The sequence below is a fragment of the Halichoeres trimaculatus genome, unplaced genomic scaffold, assembly GCF_033239565.1.
Source record: "Halichoeres trimaculatus isolate MK-OKI-2021-1 unplaced genomic scaffold, fHalTri1.1 fHalTri1_scaffold_8, whole genome shotgun sequence".
In the NCBI taxonomy this organism is placed as follows: Eukaryota; Metazoa; Chordata; class Actinopteri; order Labriformes; family Labridae; genus Halichoeres; species Halichoeres trimaculatus.
In genome coordinates this window covers 7,409,702-7,432,526 of record NW_027437186.1, presented here as the reverse complement: position 1 = coordinate 7,432,526, position 22,825 = coordinate 7,409,702, and the positions used below count along the sequence as shown (strand labels likewise).

The following is a 22,825-nucleotide window of genomic DNA, read 5'->3' as shown; positions in this document are numbered from 1 at the left end:
CACAGAGAGAGGAAGACCTTTACACAGTGAATTACAGGACGACTCTGAGGAAATCTAACCCCAGAGGAGCTCCAGTAGCAGATTTGTTGAACCTTCATGGGCTTCTAGGTCCAGCTTGTGTCTGTAATCTGCTTCACTGAGTGCAGGTGGAGTCAGACGTATGGAGAAGGTGGTCGTTACACTGTTTGGATCCACATGCCAGAGGCCTCCAGTGATCCAAGCTGCAGTCATACTGTGGAGAAATCACCAAACAATGCATACCTGCGTAAGTGCTCATAAACCCACACTGGAAAAAACTAAATCTTATCAAGTGATTTTGTCTTATTATCTGTATAAAATGCCCTTTTAGACTCAATATGAGCCACATTCACTTGACCAGTCCAGAAAAATGTCTTATATCAAGAAAAAAGTCACTCATATTAAGACATTATTCCAGTTTTAAGCAACATTTCGAGCAAATTTCTGTTCCATCGGTAGATTTTTTTAAAAATTTTCCAAGCAATTCAGACCTCATTTTTGTCTTTAAACAAATTAAAATAAAATCCTTTTCTGGACTGACTAGTTGAATGTGGCTCATATCGAGTATGAAAAGACAATATACTTAAAATAAGACAAAAACACTTGATGAGATTGCAGTTTTTTGCAGTGCAGAATCATAGAACTTAAAAATAATGTATCGTTTCAAGTAATTTGCTGAAGTAAGCAGGTGAAGGAACACGTACCTGAGCTCAGGTCAAACCTCTGAAGTGCTCTTGAGTTCATTGGGTTGATAAAACAGGACTCGTCTGCATCTCCTCCTCTTCCTCCTGGGACGTCGCGTGCATTGATTAAGTGAGGCGAGCTTTCTTGAAAAGGGTTAAATGAAAGCTTTTCTGTTTGTTTTGGAGGCCTGGCTCCACGCATGGAGGATTGTGATAATACATTAGGTAGCGTGGAAGGATTATGGCGTAATGGGATTTTAAAAGCATCACTCTCTATAATGCACCCTCTACTTAGCAATATTTCAGATTATAGTGGAGATCAGGCTTTGGGGCCAAGTAGCCATTAGCTGCACAAATTGGTGACTGCACAAATTTCCAGAGAAATAATTAAATAATTACCGAGTACATGCCTTCATATATATAAATGATTCAAACAGATCATATGTGTGATCTATCCCACAACACACCTTAAAGATTATATGTACTGAAAGTTTCTGTATCATCCAAATATGAACAAACATGACTAAAGTTTTTCATTTTGTTGTGACATTCTTATTCTAATGGTGCAACGAAAGGAGTGATCAGCTCTGCTCATGTTGCATTTCTTCCAAACATGACGCTACACAGTGAGATGGTTGCAGGATATGATGTCAAACTCTATTTTTAGAGTCATTACACAGCAGAATCTAAAATCCAAGCAAGCGTTTGTGTCTCATTTTTAGTGAAAATGTCTCATTACACTTTATATGAGCCACATTCAGCAGGCAAGTCCAGAAATTGACTCAATTTGAGAAATTAAAAGACTGAAATGGAGCCTGAGTCGCTTTTAAAGAGTAAATAAATCTACACATGATTCAGAAAAATGGAAAAAAAAATTCAACACCACTGATAAAAATTTATTCTTATTCTCTATTCTTCTTTTCCAGCTCTTCTGGTGGCAGCTCTCTTACTCGCTGTTATTTCTCTTGTATTCATCGGGGTGCCCCACATCTACAGGTACCACTACAGTTTTTACTCCATCCTCCACGATGAAAAGACCAAACTGCACTGATTACTTCACATCATAACCAGGCAGATTAATACCTGCTCTCCAATTTACAGCAGCCGTTGTACATCAAAATTTATTAAGACCATTTGCTGCCAAGGCCGACAGTACTCAGTGGATGATGTGAGTAATGTGCTTCGTCTTATTAATGCTTCTCATAAGTATGTTAATCAAATCAGTAAAAACAGAGGATGATTTGGTTTATTAGATTCAGATCAGTCACAAAAAGTCTAATTCGTTTAATTTTGAAATGAATTTTCAATTTGTAGTCTCAGCAGGTTTTAGAGCTTTCAGTTTGTTCAGGATTAAATATGAGACCCATGCTAATGTTCAACCCAATGTGTGCATCTGAGGATGAATACCTCTGTAATATACTTCAAGAATGTATAATGTTCAATTAACTTGTTTATTTATTTATTCAGTAATTTATTTTTTATTTAGGTATGTATGTATGTATTGCACTCAGCTCTGTTGCACTGTAAATCTAACTGGAATCTAAGCAAGTTGTATCTATCTAAAGTATATTTCTAGCTCAAATGGTGTAAAAGACTTCATATGAGCCACATTCTCCTGACAAGTCCAAAAATGTGTTTATTTTAAGATACTGTCGCCTTATAACGGCCTATGTCATTTTTTTTAAAGAAAATGAGTTTTTGGCTTAAATCATCTCTTGATCATGCTGGCCATCTCTGGTAAAATCGCTTAAATCTTAAATCTCGCCTTATAGGACAATAACCTATATTAAGAGGGTGACTGAGGCCATTTTATTTCTGGCCTGAGTCAAAAAATTTTATTATTTGGGATAAAATGTGAAACTTGGGCAGTTTAACAAGCTTTCATGATGGCAGCTGCTTCAAGAAGAAACAGAAACTTAAGTACAGAAGAAGCTGTTAACATGATTCTTGAATCAGTTTCTACTTGTGAGTGATCAGGTTCACTATCATAAAGGCCATGGGGTAATGTCGTGTAGTAATCTAGTCTAACTCTCACAAGTTAAAATCTAACTACAGCTTTAGCCACTTCTAGCTAGCTACCTGTTCCTGGTTTCTTATTCCTGTAACCAAACATGAATGAGCACAAGGCAATAACCCCCCTCAAAGTTTTAAAATTAAAGAAATGTTTTTGCTTTTTGTTAGGAGATGTATGAGTATGCCTACTCAGCGTATGATTGACCTGACTTTTGTTTAATTTAGGTTGGAGTTATTCACGTTTTGAGTTCGCTTTATGGAATTAGAAGTCAGTTAATGGTCAGGGTTTCAAAAAGTTGTCCAAACTAGATGTTGGAAATGGGTTAAGTTCAATAAAAACCAGCAAAGAAAACTTGGAGAAGTGAGGAAAGGGACTGCCTCCTGACTAATTTGATTTACCTGAAGTTTGTCTAATTCAACTCAAGGTAATTTCAGTTTGGAGTTTGCTCTATGGAATGAAAGGTCAGCTTAAGCCAGGTTTTAAGTTACCTACGTTACACAGGAATGTTAGAAAAACTGACCTAAGTCACTTTATTCTTTAATGTTTCAAGATTGACACACAATGTTCTCTGCATGTCAACAATCATTCACTGTGAAGGTCTTTCTGATTGAAATGATTGAATATCATATGCTCTGTATTTGGTAGAGTTTTTTGTGTTTTTCCAAAAGCTTGAAAAAATTACTTAGGCCATTATTTTAAAAGGGTGATGATATCTAAAGACAAAAATGACTTCTGAATTGTTTGTTATGGCTAAAAAAATATCTGCCTATAGGGTAAGAGCAATAACTTCAAGTTTCTTGAAAAAAGGATAATCTCTGAAGACAAAGAAATACATAAATGTTTTTGTTGCCACTGGCACATTTTTTTATTACCCTTTACAAACAAAATAGGCAGCATTCATGTCTTTAATATCTTGAAATAAGACATTTTTGTGGACTTTTCAGGTGAATGTGGCTCATATTAAGTCTAATAAGATGTTTTTACTAGAAATAAGACATAAACACTTGCTTAAATTCCAGTTTTTGCAGTGTGTGATCCAATCGTTACATTGCATTATTTTCACTGAGCATCTTTGTGGGCTGGGATTGCTCTGAGACTCCAGTCATGGAGCCCTTTGGGAGACAGTAATGGAATGATTGATATAAATGTTAGCAGAGCCAATTGTACAGAGGACTCACGTGGCAGCAGTGGAGCTTTGTATCAGTCCATTAATCTTGCTGGATGGCAGGAGTTGCTGCGTATTTTTGGTGAGCATGAATGGCTCCTCTCAGTTTTTCCAGCAAGATGTCTTTGCTTTCCATCTGCCGTGTGGATGGCATGCAGATCCATCATAACATATTAGTCCTGGTGTCTTCCTGATCTGGCTCTTTGAACTGTTGTGTGGAGGCCAGAGAGTTAGGCTAATCCAACTGAGAGGGCAGCAGGCCAGAGTCATTTCTGTGCTGCCTTCACTGAGGAGAGGAAGTGGAGGCGCCACTGCACAGCACAGGAGTTGACCCGGGCGGATAGAAACCCACATTATCCTAAGGCACTTTGGAGTTTGTCAACTTTTTTTGTTCTCAGAGAATTATAGAAAAACTTCAGACAAGTTTTCATTTCATTTTTGTCTGATAAGTGATAATGTTGGGGGTCTTTCCTCTGTTTTCAGACAGTCTAGTCTTTTCAATTCTGAAGTCAAACCTTTTTAAAGAACAAAGGGTGCAAACTATAATGTCAATGATGTAAGGGAGAGAAATGAAGTCATAACATAGCCATAACTAGTTTGTCCAAAAAGAAGGGAGAATTTTGTTGTAGATTTCTTATCAGAATCAGAAGGCTAATTATATTATCATTGAAAATACTTGCACATCAAAGTGGTAATGGTGGCAAACACTTTAATGTCTGAGTGCTTAGCTGAAGGCTAAACTATCCTCTCACCCTATTGACCAGCACTAGCTTGCCCGTTGTTTTTGGGAAGATAAGATGCCTCTCTGAATATGTGAAGACATTTCTTAAATACCTGACTAACAGGAGCAGCCTGGTTGACCATACTTTCAGTATGTTTTGGCTAAATGTTTTTCTACCAGTCTGTATTGTGAATGTAGCTAATGTTAGCCTATGTGCTAATGTGCATGTGCACTGTAGTCTGGAACCAAAATAATTTCTTATATTTCTCCATGTTTGCTGAACATGTGATGCAGCAGGTGTACAAATCATAAACTGTATGATATGTGGATGTAGCAGAACTAGCATTGCTTGAGTTAGGATGAGGTAAAGGGGCAGGTCTTTGGCCATGTCCACACGTAGCTGGGTATTTAGGAAAACACATATATTTTTATACGTTTACGCCTGTCGTCCACACGAAACCGCAGTTTTACGTCACCAAAAACGATGTTTTCTAAAAACTCCGGCCAAAGTGAAGATTTTGGAAAACTCCGGTTTCATGGTTTCCTGTGGATGCCAATAATAATGGAGTTTTCAGTTCTTAAAAGTCACAGCTAAATAATGGCTCTTTCTGGTTGGCTGAAATGGGTTTAACGTCTGGAAAATACTGCCCATTATGGGTTTGGCATGCCTGGAGCCGCACTCACCGGTGGACTTACCTGCTGCGTGGGGACAGAAGTATTTTTAAAAACAAACAAGGGGGGGATATTCATTTTTGAAAATACCCGGCTACATATGGACATGGCCTTTAGCTTCTTTGTAGAAAGCCACAGGGTGCCCACCTGTCAGTCAAGTCAGTCATGCCCTTATATGGTCAAAACCTGTTAGTTAGCTTAAAAAATAAAGAGTTCTGAAAACATTCAGTGCCGATAGAGAAACTAACTCCTCAGACCAAAAGTGTCTTTTGAACCAGACTGTAAACATTTTTTTCTTCCTGTAAAGGTCAGCTGTTTTGGTTTTTGGTGTTTCTGAAGCCAGGACACTTTGGAAAGTGCAGCTTTAAACACTTTTTTACACTTTGACAAGGACTTCATATTTTGAAGCTGTAGCTTGGTAAAAACGTGTTCTCCACATCAGTGTTTCTCAAAGTGTGAGAAACACTGATGCCCCCCCCCCCCCCCCCCCCCCCCCCGAAAAAAAAAAAAAAATCTCAAACCACCGAGCTGAGAAGTCCTGGAAAAGTCCAAAAATTTAAATTGTATGTACAGTCTTTGGTATTTTTCATTTTACTTTAAAAGTGGACTTTCATGTCCAGGTTGAGTTTTCACACATTGGTTTAGAGTTGTTGCTAGATGAAGGCAAACTTGCACTGGTACTACTGGCACTGTGGCACTCATGTTAGCTTCCGTGCTGTTAGCTTACACTGTGAGTGGATCATCCGATCCCTGGACCTCCTCCTGCCCAGTGTTGGATGTTTCCTCTTCCTCATTGATTTTCCTTTTTGCTTTCCTCGTCTTTAGCCACTGATACATGATGATTTTGCCCATAGGCTTGTCAATAGAGTAACTTAAGCTTGACTGTTTTCCTGAGGGATTTAAGGACATTTTTGTGAATCCCAACAAACTCGTGTTGTTGGGATTTTTTTTGGTTTGTTTTGTTTTGTTTTTGTGTTATTTTTTCAATGTTTTGTTGTGTTCCATTTAAACACTCTACTCACAGACACGATGAACCACTAGTGGGCTCTGGTGGACTGCTAGTGGTCTGCAGACCACAATTTGAGAAACACTGACCTAGATCATCATGAGTAAACTGATGTTGACTGCTTCTTATTGCCATAATATTAAGTCATTTTTCTTAAAAACCTAAGTTCTGACACTATTCTGTCTCTGTCTCATCATTGTGTCCACAGGCTGAAGCTTTTGAAGCCGAGCACAACACTTCCAAATCCAAACCAACACGTCTGAGCTCTTTGGACACTTTCCGAGGGTATGAACACTGTCAACAACTACACATACATTCATCATTAATGAATCTGTCACCACCATAGACTATGTGTCACATGGACATAGTATCTGTGATGTCACCCATTGGTTTCTGGGGCAGATTTTTGAAGCCTGTCATAGGTGGATGTCACGTTAGACAAGCTGACTCAATCAATTTCAGTCAAAACAGACACTCTAGACACACCAATCTTTAGCTTCTTTTTTTTCACAGCCAGATGTTACTTCTCAGTCACCACATGTGTCTCCTTCACATGTTAATTCATTTTAGAGCAGTCTGAGCGGTCCTGATTAAGATCTAGAATAATAAATAAATCCAGGGCTAACAGTCTGGCTACACAATCCCTCAAGCTTTTGTTATCAGGCAGTTTAGCTGTGGGCTTGATTCCTGATACGAGTCCATCACGGGTTTGGAACAGTGCGTTTCTATGGGACAGGACTGATGTATGTGATTCAATCTGGGCTCTCTGCTGGCCTTAATTGTGGCCGAGGGGTAGAGACAAAGCATGCCTCGCTGGAAACAGGATGCTGGTGTGGCTTTGACCTCCCCTAACCAAATAATTGATGTAATAATACCTTCAACATATCAGCACACATCCACACAGCCATAGATCTCCTGGCAAAATGGAAAGGGAGATGTAGCAGCAGCACAAAGGCAGCACACAGGACACGATTGGCATCTCCTCTGTCTGCGGCTTCCTGTTGGACAGAGGAAAACATCTGAAACCATTGTGCTTTTAAAACACTGCATAGTTTCAAGTGGTTAATGCTGGAAGTTCAAGGACTGGGCTCAGTTTAAGAGTTGATATGTTGACATGTAGGAAGGGGAAATATTTTTATTTAGAGAAGATAATGGTGAATCAGAAAATTAAAGGTGCTTTTTCAACCACAAGGTATTAAATGTCTTGAGGTAGTAGTCGGAACCATGAGGGGTGGAGCATTCAAGCTGAACATCTCTGATTGGTGGAGCATCCACAGTGTTTTTATCTCCTCCTCCCTCCGTCCTTAATAAGGTGATCCCCAGCTGTGATGGATTTGGTTTAGTACCTCCTAAACAATGGTCTTCTCTGAGCCTGACAGTGTGACTGTGTCTCTGTCAGCTCCTGGTGTTCCAGTTTAAAGAGTGACCCTGTAAAATGGAGACCTTCAGCTGAACATGTCAGTGGAGATCCAGTTTACAACAGCTGTTCAAACACAGAAGTCGTCCCTGGGAATGCCTCCTCATTAAGTCTTCATTTATACAAGTTTAAATTTTCTCATTAGATCAATATTAAATAATAATCTAAAGCTGTTTACAAAGGACACATCCCGTTAAAAGTCGTCAATCAAGGGGCTCATATTTGAAATTTGAACAACATAAAATGGCACAAAAGTTTACAGTGTAACAGTAAAAAAAAAAAACGTTAACATAAAAAAGAACAAATCCTATAAACCTGTTCAAACAGGAAGTTAAAGCATGGCAGACTAAGAATGGTTACAGCACTTGACCTCTGTAGACCTCTGTAATGAAGGATTTTAATCTGTGATTAGTTTGATTTCAGTTGGTGATGTATTCCAGCGTTAATGTATTTAACAGCGAAGGCTGACAGTCACATTTTCCATTCACTGTGCTTTTGTTACTGTGCTGTTCTCTTTTCAGATAGATTTGGATAGAGGTTCAGGGAACAGATTATTAACACATTTAAAAACTAATTTAAGGAGGAAGAGGCACATGAAGCTCTCAAAGCTCAGTGGATTGTATCTTTACAAAATGTGGCAGTGATGCCAAAAGATAGGTTTGTGTCCATTATTATTTTCAGTCTAAACATGGTCAATCTCCGTCATCTTCACTCATGAGACAGAGGAGTGGTCTGGTATTTTGCCACTAACACTTGTCTCCTTCAAAATGCTGATTCAGTGAATCTGTCTGTAGTCTAAATCAGCTCACACTGAATATCCTCCATGCTAACCGGCAATGTTTCGATGAATGGCATCCATAGCTGTCTTACTGTCCCCTACTGGTCTTGTTGTGCAGTGCCTATCCTTTTTTTGTCCCCATTCATCACTAGTGCTGGAAACAAGGTGTTTTTTTTCCCTCACCTTATTTCCTGGCATTTGTTGATGATGATAAGAGATGACAAAGAACGATTCAGTTCTCAACTGGTACTGAGATTTATTGATTACAAGCCGACAAATATAGGATAGATCTGGGTTCTGTTACCTTTCCCTGTCATCACACATATGCTGGGGTAAAAGAACCCCCTATCTTGTCCCTCGAACCCTATTATCGTTCTTTTCAGCTCCTCCTAGTTTAGACATGTCATTTCCCTAGTCTGAGTCTTCTTGTGCGCGACACATCACCGCCTCTGTGCTCGTTCATGTTGTTGTTCTCTTCGGGCGCAGGACAACCATAGATTTCCTAGACGAGAGTTACACATACAGACACTTGCAGACGCATACACTCATGGCCTTTGTAAAGACAGACCTTTAACTTCTTTCTTTCTATGTCTGTTTTTCTCAAAACCACAGTTTCACTTATGCAGTTGAACTTCCTGTTTTTATCCCTTACACTTGCAGAAATTCCTCAAATTATGACTTTTATTTCTTTTTAGTTCTGGGTGATCTGTAGCCTCTCAGGAGCTTAAAACCATCTGTAAAGAAACTTGTTAATTTATGACCACATATGAGCACATTTTGATCATATTTTAGCAAAGCACATATACACAAGCTAGTTATTTGAACACTAGCAAGGCCTGCAGGGTGGTGCAGAGGTTAGCACCATTGCCTCACAGTAAGACGTTTACTAGTTCAAATCCTGGTTCAGGTAAAGTGCGCCTTTCTGTGCAGAGTTTGCATGTTCTCCTCGTACTCTCTGGCTTCCTCTTACAGTCCAAAACCATGCTCATCAGGTTAATTGGTGATTCTAAACTTTGCAGATCTACAGTTTTATTTAGCAGACACTTTTGTTCAAAACGCATTAAACACAAGCAAGAATTTAGACAGAAGGAAAAAAACCTAGTTAGTGCAACAAAAGTGCTACAAGTTATTTGGCAGCAGGTGCTGCCATCAAGTGCAAGATTTTTTTTATTATTATTTATTTAATTTTGTTTGAGAATAATGTAGAATAATGTGGCCGGCTAGCCACAATTAATTGCTGCAACAATATACTTCAACCTTCCACAACATACAGTAATTAGTGCTGAAAATTCACTAAGAACTTGGTCTGAGACCTACTGACTCATTCTACCCCTGAGGACAAAAGGGAGAAAGGTCAGATTAAGGGCTTAACAGATGAACAGATGAGTCTTCAGACATCTCTTAAAGTAGAAAGGGACTCTGTGGATCATATAGAGTTAGGTAATTCATTCACCATCTGGAAACAACAGAGGAGAAGAGTCTGGCTAGAGATTTAGAGCCGCGCTGGGCTGGGAGCTCCAGGCGTCTTTCACAAGCAGAGCGTAGTGGGCCAGAAGGGGTGTAGACCTGGATGGGGGACCCCAGGTAGGAAGGAGTCATTGTTTTCACTGTTTTGTAAACCAGAAGAAGAGCTTTGAATTTGATTCATAGGTGTGAGTGTGTGCGTGAAAAGTTGTCTGCCTCTGTGTGTCAGCCCCGTGAGTGACTGGCAACCAGGGTGTACCCCACCTCTCACCTGAAGACAGCTGGGATAGGCTCCAACCACCTGCAACGCTGAACAGAATAAGTGGGAGAAGATGAATGAATGGATGGATGGACATCACTGGTGTGATTAACATAATGTGCCTCAGTCTTCAGGACATAGTGGAAACACAGACAAAAACACTGGCAGCATCTACACTGAGAGGCTGCACGAGCACCTGCAGACATCACCATTTTAAGGTGGAATAACCAACCTATTTTAATGCGTCCCAGGTATGATGCACTTTAGATATAAAAGTGCTTCACATGTAGAAGCTAAACCATGCAATAAGAGGTGATGGACATTTAAAAAAGGAGAAGGCATGAGGAGATACTGTCTTATGTCTCCTGAGTAAAGAAAATATCACCCTGCAGTAACGGATACTTGCTGTACATTGATGTCCTGGATGGTTAAACGAGGAAATCTCATACTTAATCAATCTATGACTCAGCGCTCATGATCAATGCCGCCCGTGCCTCCTCAGTCCTGTGGTTTATGATCCATACTCCTGATATGTAACAACTTTCTACAGAGACCAGACACATCAGTCATCTGCTATAAATGCTGAGGCATTTCTGATGGCGTATTGCTTTTCCTCTGGGCTGAAAGGTTTTTCTGATCATTGCTCAGCCTCCACTGACATGATATACAGGGAACACTCAGCTTTTGTTGTGCATTAATTTTCTAAAAGCATTTGGATTTTAATCTTGAGCCACAATGCTAAAAGCCCGTCACCAGTTTCCTCACAGCTGAAAATCTCACCTTAGCCGTGCTGGACCGCAGAGAGAACAGCCATTACAGGAAGACAACGAATCTGACAGTAGTAGCTCATTTCCCGGTGTCTGTGTCAGGTCTGGGGTGTAGTTGTTAGTCACAATAACCGGATACCCTGCTCACGAGGGCTCAGCTGTGACTGCTCGAATGGCGCTTCCCTGCTGTGGTTCAACCAAACGTCATACTGTTCAAGCACTTCTGCTCTCCTTTAACCCTAATTGGTCGTGTAGCATGTGTTTGTTTTCCTGATGTAGTCTGCCTAATGGTGCTTACATTAACAACAAAACACCAAGGTTGCTTTAATATCAAATCAATGAGCCAATAAGAGACCATATAAGCCTCATAATTCAATGATTCTCATCAGGTCTCATCTGGCTCGTGACTTAACCTCTGTCTTTGTAGCTATGGTGACTAATGGATGTGTTCTTCAAAATTAGTATGTGGTAGTGTGTGAGTGTGTCTGTGTGTGTGTGTGTGTGTGTGTGTGTAGGGAGAGAGGGGGGAGAGTACACGGACACAGGCAGCAGGGTTTACTCTACTTAAAAGCCCTTTGAGATGATAGTGTCCGATTAAATCTTGTATCAGCAGGTTTGGGCTAAAAGAGAAGTAATGGCTCTGGTGCACCTCTTAATTGAGTCTTGGCAGAAAAACAAGAGGAAGCACAGAGTACAGTGCACCTTATCAGACCATCTTCATCCTCGATGTTGTCCCAGTCGACTTTCCCCTCCCACAGACACCCTGATGTTATACATGTCCTTCTTTTTGTATAGAAAACCACATGCTTTTTTTCCCTGAGGATGAATGGGAGAGCATTTGTAAATTACAATGGAAAACCACAACTTGACATATGTGGTGTGAGTTTGGGTGGAAGAACATTTGAATAGAATAGAATAGAATAGAATAGAATAGAATAGAATAGAATAGAATAGAATAGAATAGAATAGAACTTTATTATCATTGTAACAAGTACAATGAAATTGAAGTCACAGCAGCAATCAAGAAAACAAAAGTAAGAAAGTGTATAGAAAGTGCAAAAAGGTCCATAAGAAAATAGATGCTGACAGCTTGTCCATCATTGTCCAGTTCAGCCAGCCTCCACCTCCACAAGGTCCAGGACTGAGCTTCTTCAGCAGTCTGTTCAGTCTCTGTCTCCTGGATCCTGTCTGCTCACAACAGATGAAGCTCTTCCAACATGGCGTTGGTGTCTGATGTTATCTCTGTTAGCCATGTCTGTGAATAGCATGATGCTACTCTGCACTCTGGTATTCCCTCTGTTGCTGGGTTAGCACAGCTAGCTTGTCCATCTTATTGGAGATAGATCTTACGTTTCAAATGATGATGGATGGAAGGACAGGTCCATGTCGTCACTTCTTAGCTCACACCTGAGAACCAGCACGTCATCCTCACCTCCTCCTCCTCACCTTGTGGGAGGAAATCAGGCCTTGCACCAGTTAGCATTGACATGCTACAGACTGCTAACAGTGGAGTTCGCATGTTAACAATGCAGCCATGGTTACATGTAGGGTCTCCAGACAAACACAGGAGAAAAGTAGTAAAAAAAATATCGCTGAAGCCACAAAAAGTTTGGTGTCCATGACCAACAATGAACCATACAAAGTAATGATCCACTCCAAATACAAAGATTATGAAAAAGAGATGAAAAAATTACAAGAAAGGGACAGAGAAGAGAGAGCTGCTGCAAAAGGCAGCCATAGCCAACAGGGCAGCGCATTATGAGATTATTTATTTGCGGTGGAGCGAAGTGCTGCAGATGTGTGGTTCAGATTTAGCCAATAATTATCAAATATTTTGGGGTTGTCCAAAACTTTTGTCATACTGGGCTGACATTCAAGAATATCTACAGCATGTCAAACTACTGTCCCATTTGATATCTGCTCACTGTACTTTTGAACCATGGCATTACATTCCAATCATTAGCTGACAATTATTTAATGAAGATATTATTGATAAGAGGAAGGAAAGCTGTTAAAAGGAAGTGGCCAACCCAGCACACCAACACTGGAGGTCTGACAAGGAACTATTCATGAAATCGAATTTATGGAAAGACTGACTTTCGCTTTGAAACTACAGTCTGAAAAAAATTAAGAAGTTGTGGTCAAAATGCATAAGATATATAAAAGTAAGGAGGCCTGAATTGCTTTGAGTATTGTGTTGTATAAGTATTGTAATAACTCTGTCTGTGGACAACATAACTCAAAAAGTAACAAATAGATCTTGATGAAATTTTCAGAAAGTGTTCAAAATGGGATAAGGAAGAAGTGATTTCATTTTGGAGGTGATCTGTATCACCGTCTGGATCCAGAACTTTTTTAAAGGATTCTTTATCATTGTGAGATAGGGCTGTTTTCACCATATGTGTATATAACTCCAGGATAAATGGTTGGATTGCTTTGCAAAACAATACAAGACAAGGTCACCATAATTTCTGACAGATGTAAAAGTACGATCCAGATCCTGGCAATATTCTAAATACTAAGATCTGGAATATAAAATATGTACTGGGTCATCATCATTTTCAACAATGCCAGGTAACAAATTGTCATACAAACCTGCAACTAACACCAAATTGTAGCAGACAGTCTACTGAAAGGGAGTATAACATTAAAGTAGGACTAAAGTGTTGGTGACAATCACAATATGCTTGGTGGAGGTCTGCTTTTCTAGTTTTACATGTTTTGCATGTAAGGACTTTGTAGGCTCCTCCTTGAGAAAAAAAATAAATAATAAAAAATAAAGAGAAAAAAGAAAAGAAAAACACATGGTTTAAAGCATATGAGTTGTATTTTGAATCCTGAAAGGACTAAATCAAACCTTTGTAGAGAGCTGCACCATGCTGGCATTACACTGTGTAATGGTCTCTGCCCATTTCCTGACATGCAAAGCAAACACCTTTTTTTCCCCTTCAATCTCTGCTTCAGAGAAGCACTTGATCACATGGGCCGGAGTATTTCATCAGCCTTGGCCAGAGCTAAAGCATAAAGTGTATCATATATTAGATGCAAAGTCTTGAGTCAGCACTCCGACTCGAGGAGATCCAGAGGACAAGTGCTCATTCCCAGAGTGATTCATAAAGCTTAGATTGCATTAGCTTGCAATTTGAGTGCGACAGAGTAAAACGTTCTTTTGGCATCTGTAGCTTTCACTAAGAAGTTAATATTATGCCACATGTGTTACTATGGGCAGAAAACACACATAGGAACATGCTGTCCTGAGTTTAACATGTTGATAAGCTGCTGAAAACGTATTCACTGATATCTTAGAATTCACTCAGCTCTCTGAGGCAGTTATTCACCGTGTAACTCACTGTTTCACGTTATCATTGTATCCTTGCTCTGTTTTTGCAGGTTTTCTCTGACAGTGATGGTTTTTGTGAACTATGGTGGAGGAGGTTACTGGTTCTTCCAACACGCCCCGTGGAACGGTGAGTATAATGCAGTCGGTGTTAGATCATCATCAGATAAAAGCAGGGAGCGGTCAGCAGCAGTAACTCTTCAGGTTCCCTCCAGCACGGCACCTCTGACCACAAATCAAGCATTTCCAAAGTGGGGGTTGTGGAACACTGATGGGTTCATGAAATATCTTACAAATACAAAAAAAAAATGTTCACAACAGCATATTTCATTACCATTAGTGTTAAAATATAAAAAAAACAGGGATTACATTTTATAAAAGCCATGCAAACAGAAAATGTTTTATCCTTTTTTTTTTTACATTTCTTTGTTGGAGACCCCTGAGGGGACCAAACCAGGATAGCAACAGTGTCACGGGAGGCAGATTAATTAAGGAAACATAATAATGTGAGCACATCAGTTAATTTAAATATCGTTGGTTTTTCTTAACCCTTGTATTATGTTAGAAAAAAAAATCACATTGATTATGTTGCTGGTCATTTTGACCCACACTGTGTAAATCCACTTAGAACAGTCAAAAAACAGGTAAAAACAATGTTTTAGATTATATAAACATTAAGAAAAGAGGCAAAAAAAACCCATTTTCAATCTCCAAACTATACTTAATAACTGTTTAATTTGAGTTTTACCCTCTTTGCAAATTCATATTTTTCATTTATTTTACATTCACTTACCCATTTTCTCAGATTCTCCTGGTTCAACATTTTCAATGTTCTCCACATTTTAGATAGAATGTCACTGTGTGCTTTCTGTCATCTCATTATCTGGCATGACAGAACTTGTTTGACTGTCCTCTTGAAAAGGACAGACCAGGCAAAACACACACTTAAGTGCTCTCTTTGGAGCCTAAAAACACACTAAAATGCTCTCTTTGGAGCCCAAACACACACTTAAGTGCTCTCTTTGGAGCCTAAACACACACTAAAGTGCACTCTTTGGAGCCTAAACACACACTAAAGTGCTCTCTTTGGAGCCTAAACACACACTAAAGTGCTCTCTTTGGGGCCTAAACACACACTAAAGTGCTCTCTTTGGGGCCTAAACACACACTTAAGTGCTCTCTTTGGAGCCTAAACACACACTAAAGCGCTCTCTTTGGAGCCTAAACACACACTAAAGTGCTCTCTTTGGAGCCTAAACACACACAAAAGTGCTGTCTAAGGAGCCAAAACCTGTGCTAAAGTGCTCTCTTTGGAGCCTAAACACACACTAAAGTGCTGTCTAAGGAGCCAAAACCTGTGCTAAAGTGCTCTCTTTGGAGCCTAAACACACACTAAAGTGCTCTCTTTGGAGCCTAAACACACACTAAAGTGCTCATTTTGGAGCCTAAACACACACTAAAGTGCTGTCTAAGGAGCCAAAACCTGTGCTAAAGTGCTCTCTTTGGAGCCTAAACACACACTAAAGTGCTCTCTTTGGAGCCTAAACACACACTAAAGTGCTGTCTAAGGAGCAAAAACCTGTGCTAAAGGGCCCTCCTGGTTTGCAAACACACTTGGCTGGCTAAAGCATAATAAACTGCCTTTTTAGGTGAAAACAGGTGTGCTTAAAGGTTCTATTTTTTTTCTTTTCTTCTTTTTGGCCCCTTCCCATCAAAAAGTCAGTGCACACCAGCGGTGAAGTTGACCATTTCATATTTTCATCTTCAGAAGCCCTGTCCTTCTGATAGATAGACAACGGCAGCCTTGTCCTCAGAATCCTCTTTGTTGGAAAATTGAAAATCTGGATTATCAATAATGTCGTGCTCTGTCTCTGAAATATTTCCTCTGAAACACTCTCACAGATCAAAATCTGTGATGGGACTTCTTCAGCTGGAAACATATCTGAGCTAATTTTTGGTGTTTATATGGAGATGACGTGAGAACAGTGATAAGGACAAGGAAGAGAAAGTTCCTTCTCTACACACACCTGGGTCTCTGGGTCTGAATTTCTATTCAGAGGCAGTCAAAACATAAATAACTGGGCAATGAAAATAAAGTATATTAAATAAACCTCTTTATATTGGATCTGGACAGCTAGCTTTCCCATATTGAAGGTTTCAGGTCAAAGTCACAAAATTTCATGAAGAAAAAGAAAGAACAAGTGTACTTCGGTCAACATGATAACAGAAACAGGTCAAATTGACCCCTCACATCATACATTGGTTAAGATTGTCTGTTTTTTTTTTTGTTTTTTTGTTTTTTTATTGGCCTGTTAGTATAACCCCACAGCAGGGGGTCACCAGTCTGCAGCACACTTTGAAGGCCGGGGGCTGAGAAGTTTGGGAACCCTTGAACTAAACGACAAAAAATTTTTAGCCAGCATGACTGTATATACTGCACACTTTATATGTAAGCAGTTTGTAGTAGGCATTTTTTTTAAAAACAGCCTTTGTATGAGGGAATTACCCAGAATCCCATAGTTTTGTGATGTAAAACACAGGTTTCCTGAGAGAGCCCACAAGCATGGCAGAGTGAAAGAAAGCCCTAAAACTGAAATTTAAAGAAAGAGAGAGAGTAGACTGTTAACAAGTTGCAAGGAAGGTGCAACAAATGTTTATATTTCAAAATAAAAGTCTCTCTTTAAATATAAAGATATAAATAGCCACAGTCAGCCTAAACAAATCTTTTCACATGTGTGGTTATGCAGAACATATTAATATTTTTATATTTATATATATCTTTAATTTAATGGTTATAATTTGAATTAATGTGGCCCTTTGATAGATTTGAGGATAGAATAGTAGAAGCTGTACAATAAGACTTCCTAACACTACTGAGGTGAGCTGTGATGTCATGCAGGTTATACAAGAGGCTGCTCAGTGCTGTGTCTTTGCTGGTTTTACCATTTGTAGCCCTTTCAGCCTGAGGGTTCAGGGAGGACATTGTGATTCAGCCAAAGTGTCTTTGCCATAAGGCTGGGTTTGATTCCTGGCAGGGTCTGATTCATCTTGGTTCTGCTTCAGAGAAACTGACATCAGTACAGATATTCACATGCCACACATTTTTTAATAAGAGCTTAATGATAATCAGTGCATCACTTCTGGGACCCAGCATTCCTTACAGCAAAAACATGAAATCTAAGAAGGTGTTTGTGTCTTATTTCTAGTAATAGTTGTCCTTTTAGACTCTATACAAGCCACATTCAAGTCCAAAAAAATGTTTTTATTTCAAGATGTTAAAAGACAAAAATGAAGCTGGGATTGCTTTTGGTTTTTATTATCATTTCAAGAAACTAAACAAGCAAATTTTTTTTATCCCATTGGCAGATTTTTTTAAAAGTTATATATTTGTCATTTTAGTCAGGTCATCTTGAAATAGGACATTTTTCTGGACTGGTCTGTTAAATGTGGCTCATACCAAGTCTAATATGAGTTTTCTTGTTATTTGTAAGCGATTAGAGAAGAGTAACAGTTATGAACCTGTAAAGTGAGACCAAATTGAGGTCTCAGTCTGTCAGTTAAAATGTGTGTATGTCTGTGGATTGGTTGCAGGTCTGACTGTGGCAGATCTCGTCATGCCGTGGTAGGTTTGTCCCACTTTGACTGTAAAACATTTCTATTCTGTTTTAACCCTTGGTGTTTTTGAATGTCTGAGTGTGCTCACAGTGGCATGCTGTGTTTTCCTCCAGGTTTGTGTTTATTATTGGAACCTCAGTGGTGTTAGCTTTCAGATCGATGCAGAGGAGAGGAGTGAGCCGGCTGCAGCTGCTGCGCAAAATCACCTGGAGGACAGCCGTCCTGCTCCTGCTGGGCTTCTGCTTCCTGAACTACTCTCCCAGAGACGGAGCACGTAAGAGCAAAGATGGAGCAAAGGGCTGATCATGAAACAAATGTGCTCTCTGTGGTTGTTCTTCTCATGTACTGCTTTGTGTTCTCTGTGGAGAAAATAACTGGAAAACAGGCTGTCTAACATTAGGTCCACTTATCACTTTAGTAATTATCCCTAATGGAGATGGCAGAAGGTTATTGTGATACTAATGCATTAAAACACAGACTGAGAAACATCTGTTTGAAGCATGTTTTACATCTTATGTCAAAAGTTACACTAAAAAACAAGAAATTTAAGCCAGAGTTAATATCTAATTTTAAGTCAAATAATAATATGAGACACATTCACCTGACACGACCAGAAAAAATATTTTATTTTAAGATATCCAAGCACAAGAAATTAAGAAAGCATTTTTTTATTATCCTTTAAGCAGATATTTTTTCAGTCTTTATAAGCAATTTGTGCAGTATTTTTCTACATTTAATATCTAAAAAAAATACTTTTTTTGTTGTTGTTTTTTAATCAAATAGACATTCTTGCCCAGAAACACGACACTTGTTTGTTTTGGGGGTTTTTTTTGTTTGTTTTTTTTTGTTGTTGTTTTTTCCAGGTTTTGCAGTGTAGTTAAAAATCAGTGGATGCTTTTACAGAAAATTAAACTACTATTTTTATTTATTTATTTATTTATTTATTTATTTATTTATTTATTCATTCATTCATTTAATTTTGAGACAATCAAAAATATAGTCTGTATATTTTAATTTCTTGTTTTTAAATAAATATACTCGAGTTTTTTTTTTTTTTTTTTGAAAAAAAAAATAAATTTACATAAATTTCAGGTTTCAGTAAAAACTCATTAGAACTTTCACTGTTATTTAAATTTCACAGACCAATCATGTCTTTAAATACCTGAAAAGGAGATTAGCTGACTAATGATCCAATAACTCTGCTAAGTTTTACAGCCCTCACAGTCACAAGACATCAAACATAAAGATTTTTGTAAAAAGCCAAAGCTGCAGGGCTGTGAGGGTTAAATGAGGAGAAGCTAAAAAAGCAGAAAAAAAAACCCTGCTTCACAATCCACCTGGGGATGCTATGGGCGCCCTCCACACATTAGCCGTTCCCACAGCTAATGGACTTTCCTGGGTGGATGTCTGCGTAACAGGGTTAACAAAAATATCATTATTGTTCTGCAGTCTGAAAATCCAGCACCAGGGGACGTTTAACAGAAGCAGATTAAACAAAAACAACCGGGACATAATGGATGATTACAGATAGTGTTACACCCTTTAGTGCCATGCAGCTGCTGGCCAGGCTGCGGCTGAAGCTGAGCGTAGCGTCACAGAGACAGTTACCATAAACCGCTGCTTTGCCCTCTGTTTCCAAGGACGTCCTTGGATGGTCTGTGGGAAGAATAAATTCAACTTAGGAATGATCTCAACTCAATATGTTAAATGGTTTCAATGTCAGACAGGGAAGAAAAGACGTTAACCTCTCACATCAGTTATGATTTACTTCAAAGAGATGGAAATGTATTTGGATTTAGTGCTTCATACGGAGGTGAAATGTGGATTTGTCTCCTTGTTTTGGAAACTTGAGATTCCTAAAATCAAAGATGATGTTTTGCTTGTGGTAGAAATGTGTGCAGAGAGTAGTTACTGCTCTTTGGATGACAGGACAGATTAGCCAGATGAAGATGAAGGAAGTCACACCCAAGCCTTCACTTTGCTCGTGGAATTAATCTACAGATTTAACAAACATGTCATTAGTAAGAGCTTCCTTCCCTCTTAAGTCTGCCCCTGATTTGATTTGTTCCGATCAATTATTGGAGCTATGCTGGGGTTTTTTTACATCACTTTGTTCAGCAAAGAGGTTTCCAATTAACTAATGTGTAGATTACTATCAACCTCTCAACCAGAGGCCATCCTCTCCCTGTTGAGACCATGAGATAACTGAGGACCTTTGATTAGCTTCCCACATTCCTGTCAAGTCCATATCCTCCAGGCTGGAAGCATAAGTGTCCTGCTGACTGTCATCCTCTGTCAGCGGTAATGGGTGAAGGAGGAGATGTTATCGTGATTAATAGGATCAGTTTCCTGGTTTTTAATGATCTGAAGACAACAGGAGAAGTGGTGCATGATTTAACCCCCTGTCCATGCTTACACTGTAAACCCCAAAGTTCAAATTACTCCATTGGATTAAGCTGTAAAAACTTAAAATTTGTTAGTCAGTTCAATTTATCAAATGTCTGAGTTTTCAGTGTTGAAACTGATGATTTCTGAATAATTCACCTTTTGTTACTGTTTAAGTAAGCTCAACTTAAACTCATTGGTTACTGTGACTGAGTTTTGTAACCGTGAGTGAGGAGGGGATGCAGTCAATATGAGACCCTGCTGAACTTCTAGACGTGCAGCAGTGGCACAGGTTGTCTGAGCTCCACATGACACAGACTGTTAGTCTGTGCGTCACAGCATGGACCAACTGTCTGTGCTCCTAGGGGCATATATCAGCTGTCTATGCTCTACATGGTGCGGACTGACTGTTAGCATCCAAAATAAATATATATTTTCACACTTTCAAAATTGGCCCAAACAGTGTGATAGACCAGTCAAAGATTTTATTAATTAATACATTAACCATCAGGCACACTGCAAAATCAATAGGTACAAGACCCCATGCCATGGAGCACAGACCCGCAGTCAGTGCCGTGGAGCACAGACCCCCAGTCAGTGCCATGGAGCACAGACCACCAGTCAATGCTGTGGGGCACAGACAACCTGTGCCCCCTGATGAACAATATTTCAATGAACAGCAGAGTCTCATATCTACTGCCTTCCCTCCTCACTCACGGTTACTAAAGTTAGGAAATTAGAGATGATTTTTGTTGTGATGGCATTTTGAACCTTGAGTGAGGAGGGAATACTGTGGATATGAGACCCAGCTGTATTTTAAAATGTTAAATAATTTAGTTGTGCTGCTTCAAGTTTTTATTATTACATTTACTCAATTCATAAGACACATTTATTGATATTGCATCTTTCAGTTTTGAGTAAGGACAACTTATTATGTTTTACAGTGACATGCAACATTTTTTAACATTACTCAATATTTCAATTTGTAACAAATAAGCATCAGGTTTATGTGATTAAAGTCGTTCAGTAGAATGATTTTCCATCATAATTGTAAATACTTAAGATGTTGAGTTAAATCAATTTGTTTAATTACTTAGTTTTTTTTTTAAGGTAACGGGTTTACAAGCATTTTTCAACTTATACAGGTTTACAGTGTATATTAGACATGAAAAAAGATACTTAGAAAATAAACCAGGAGTTAAAGTTTCAGATGTTATAAACTTGGAGGAGGTTTAAAAGCAGTGACAGGTGATGATCATCTCTGAGTCTCAGCCTCGTATGAGTGCTCATTGCTTTCTGTTGTTGGCTGTTTTTCAGTTTCCCTGTCCTGGCTGAGAGTCCCTGGAGTGCTGCAGCGTCTGGGCTTTACTTACTTTGTTCTGTCTCTCCTGCAGACTTTCTGGGGCCAGAAAGAAATCCCTCAGAGAGAAGTGAGCGGCTTTGTCAGGTTCACTTTAGTCAGTTGTTACTCACTGAGGAAAAGGAGTTTAAAGAGACCAGCCTGACACATACTTTTTTAAAAAGTCCACACTCCTTTCACATAGCGCTGTGTTACTCCCATCAGTGAGAGCTGGCCAAATGAACACTTCATCTCTGTCAGATGATATGTGCTGTTTTGCCCCCTCCTCACTTCATGATAACATGGTTTGTGCTCTGTATGATGCAGAGTCACTGGTGGAGCCCTGTTCAGGATGTGCTCCTTTACTGGCAGCAGTGGCTGATTATCATCCTGCTGGAGACTCTGTGGCTCTGCCTCACTCTGCTAATGCCCGTACCCGGCTGCCCAACGTAAGTCCAGCAAGGCTGCCGTCATGAAAGTGGGTCTGATCTCTTCTCTGACGCAGTCACTCTCCTCAGCTGGGGCTGATGGTGCAGCAGAGGTGTGTGTGTGTGTGTGTGTGTGTGTGTGTGGGTGTGTGCACCTTGTGTTTTGCTGATGTTATGAAGCACGGTGATTTATGAGCATGAGGTGGATGCTTCAGAGGGGAATAATTACCCAATCTCAGTCTGTCATGTGCAATAAGAGGAGGAGGGAGACAGAAGATCCATCTTCCTCGCTCCGTGTCTTCTGCTCAGCGCTGCCTTTTGTTTTTCCTCTTCTTTCAAACTAACTACTGTTAAATATTAACAAAAACATTATATAGAGCTGCCTGTCCTCACAAAACTGGTATTTCTTCACCCATCCTATCTTTGTTTTATTTGTTGGTTAGAGGTGAGAATGTTTGCCATCAGACAGCAACAATAAGCATCAATCTTATTCATCTTACCCAACAGTCTGTCTTTAAATCTCTCTATCTCTGCATCTTTATAACCTGAATCCTGTTTCTGTCTTTGTGAGCAGAGGTTATTTGGGAGCTGGTGGAATCGGTGATAACGGTCTTTACCCAAACTGCACAGGAGGAGCAGCAGGTTACATTGACAGATGGATGTTTGGTGACAACATGTACAGATACCCCACATGCAAAGTAAGCATCTTTTATTTTACCCCCCAAAAAGCTTACCTGTGGAGTAAACGTGGAATAAC

The 22,825-nt window shown here is 39.4% G+C and overlaps 1 protein-coding gene across 3 annotated transcripts in view; it reads left to right on the top strand.

Annotated features, from left to right (window-relative positions):
• The window catches only part of LOC141795137 (heparan-alpha-glucosaminide N-acetyltransferase), a 38,400-nt gene that overhangs the window by 3,199 nt on the left and 12,376 nt on the right, over positions 1 to 22,825 (top strand). For 2 of the 3 annotated variants that reach the window (XM_074675916.1, XM_074675914.1), the window contains 10 exons: positions 147 to 265; positions 1,628 to 1,697; positions 1,803 to 1,869; positions 6,488 to 6,564; positions 14,355 to 14,431; positions 17,893 to 17,923; positions 18,030 to 18,190; positions 21,619 to 21,731; positions 21,968 to 22,089; positions 22,643 to 22,766. In XM_074675916.1, the coding sequence (XP_074532017.1) occupies positions 147 to 265; positions 1,628 to 1,697; positions 1,803 to 1,869; positions 6,488 to 6,564; positions 14,355 to 14,431; positions 17,893 to 17,923; positions 18,030 to 18,190; positions 21,619 to 21,731; positions 21,968 to 22,089; positions 22,643 to 22,766 (961 nt within the window). The remainder of the gene's footprint in view (positions 1 to 146; positions 266 to 1,627; positions 1,698 to 1,802; positions 1,870 to 6,487; positions 6,565 to 14,354; positions 14,432 to 17,892; positions 17,924 to 18,029; positions 18,191 to 21,618; positions 21,732 to 21,967; positions 22,090 to 22,642; positions 22,767 to 22,825) is intronic. The other variant, XM_074675915.1, reaches the window with a different exon arrangement.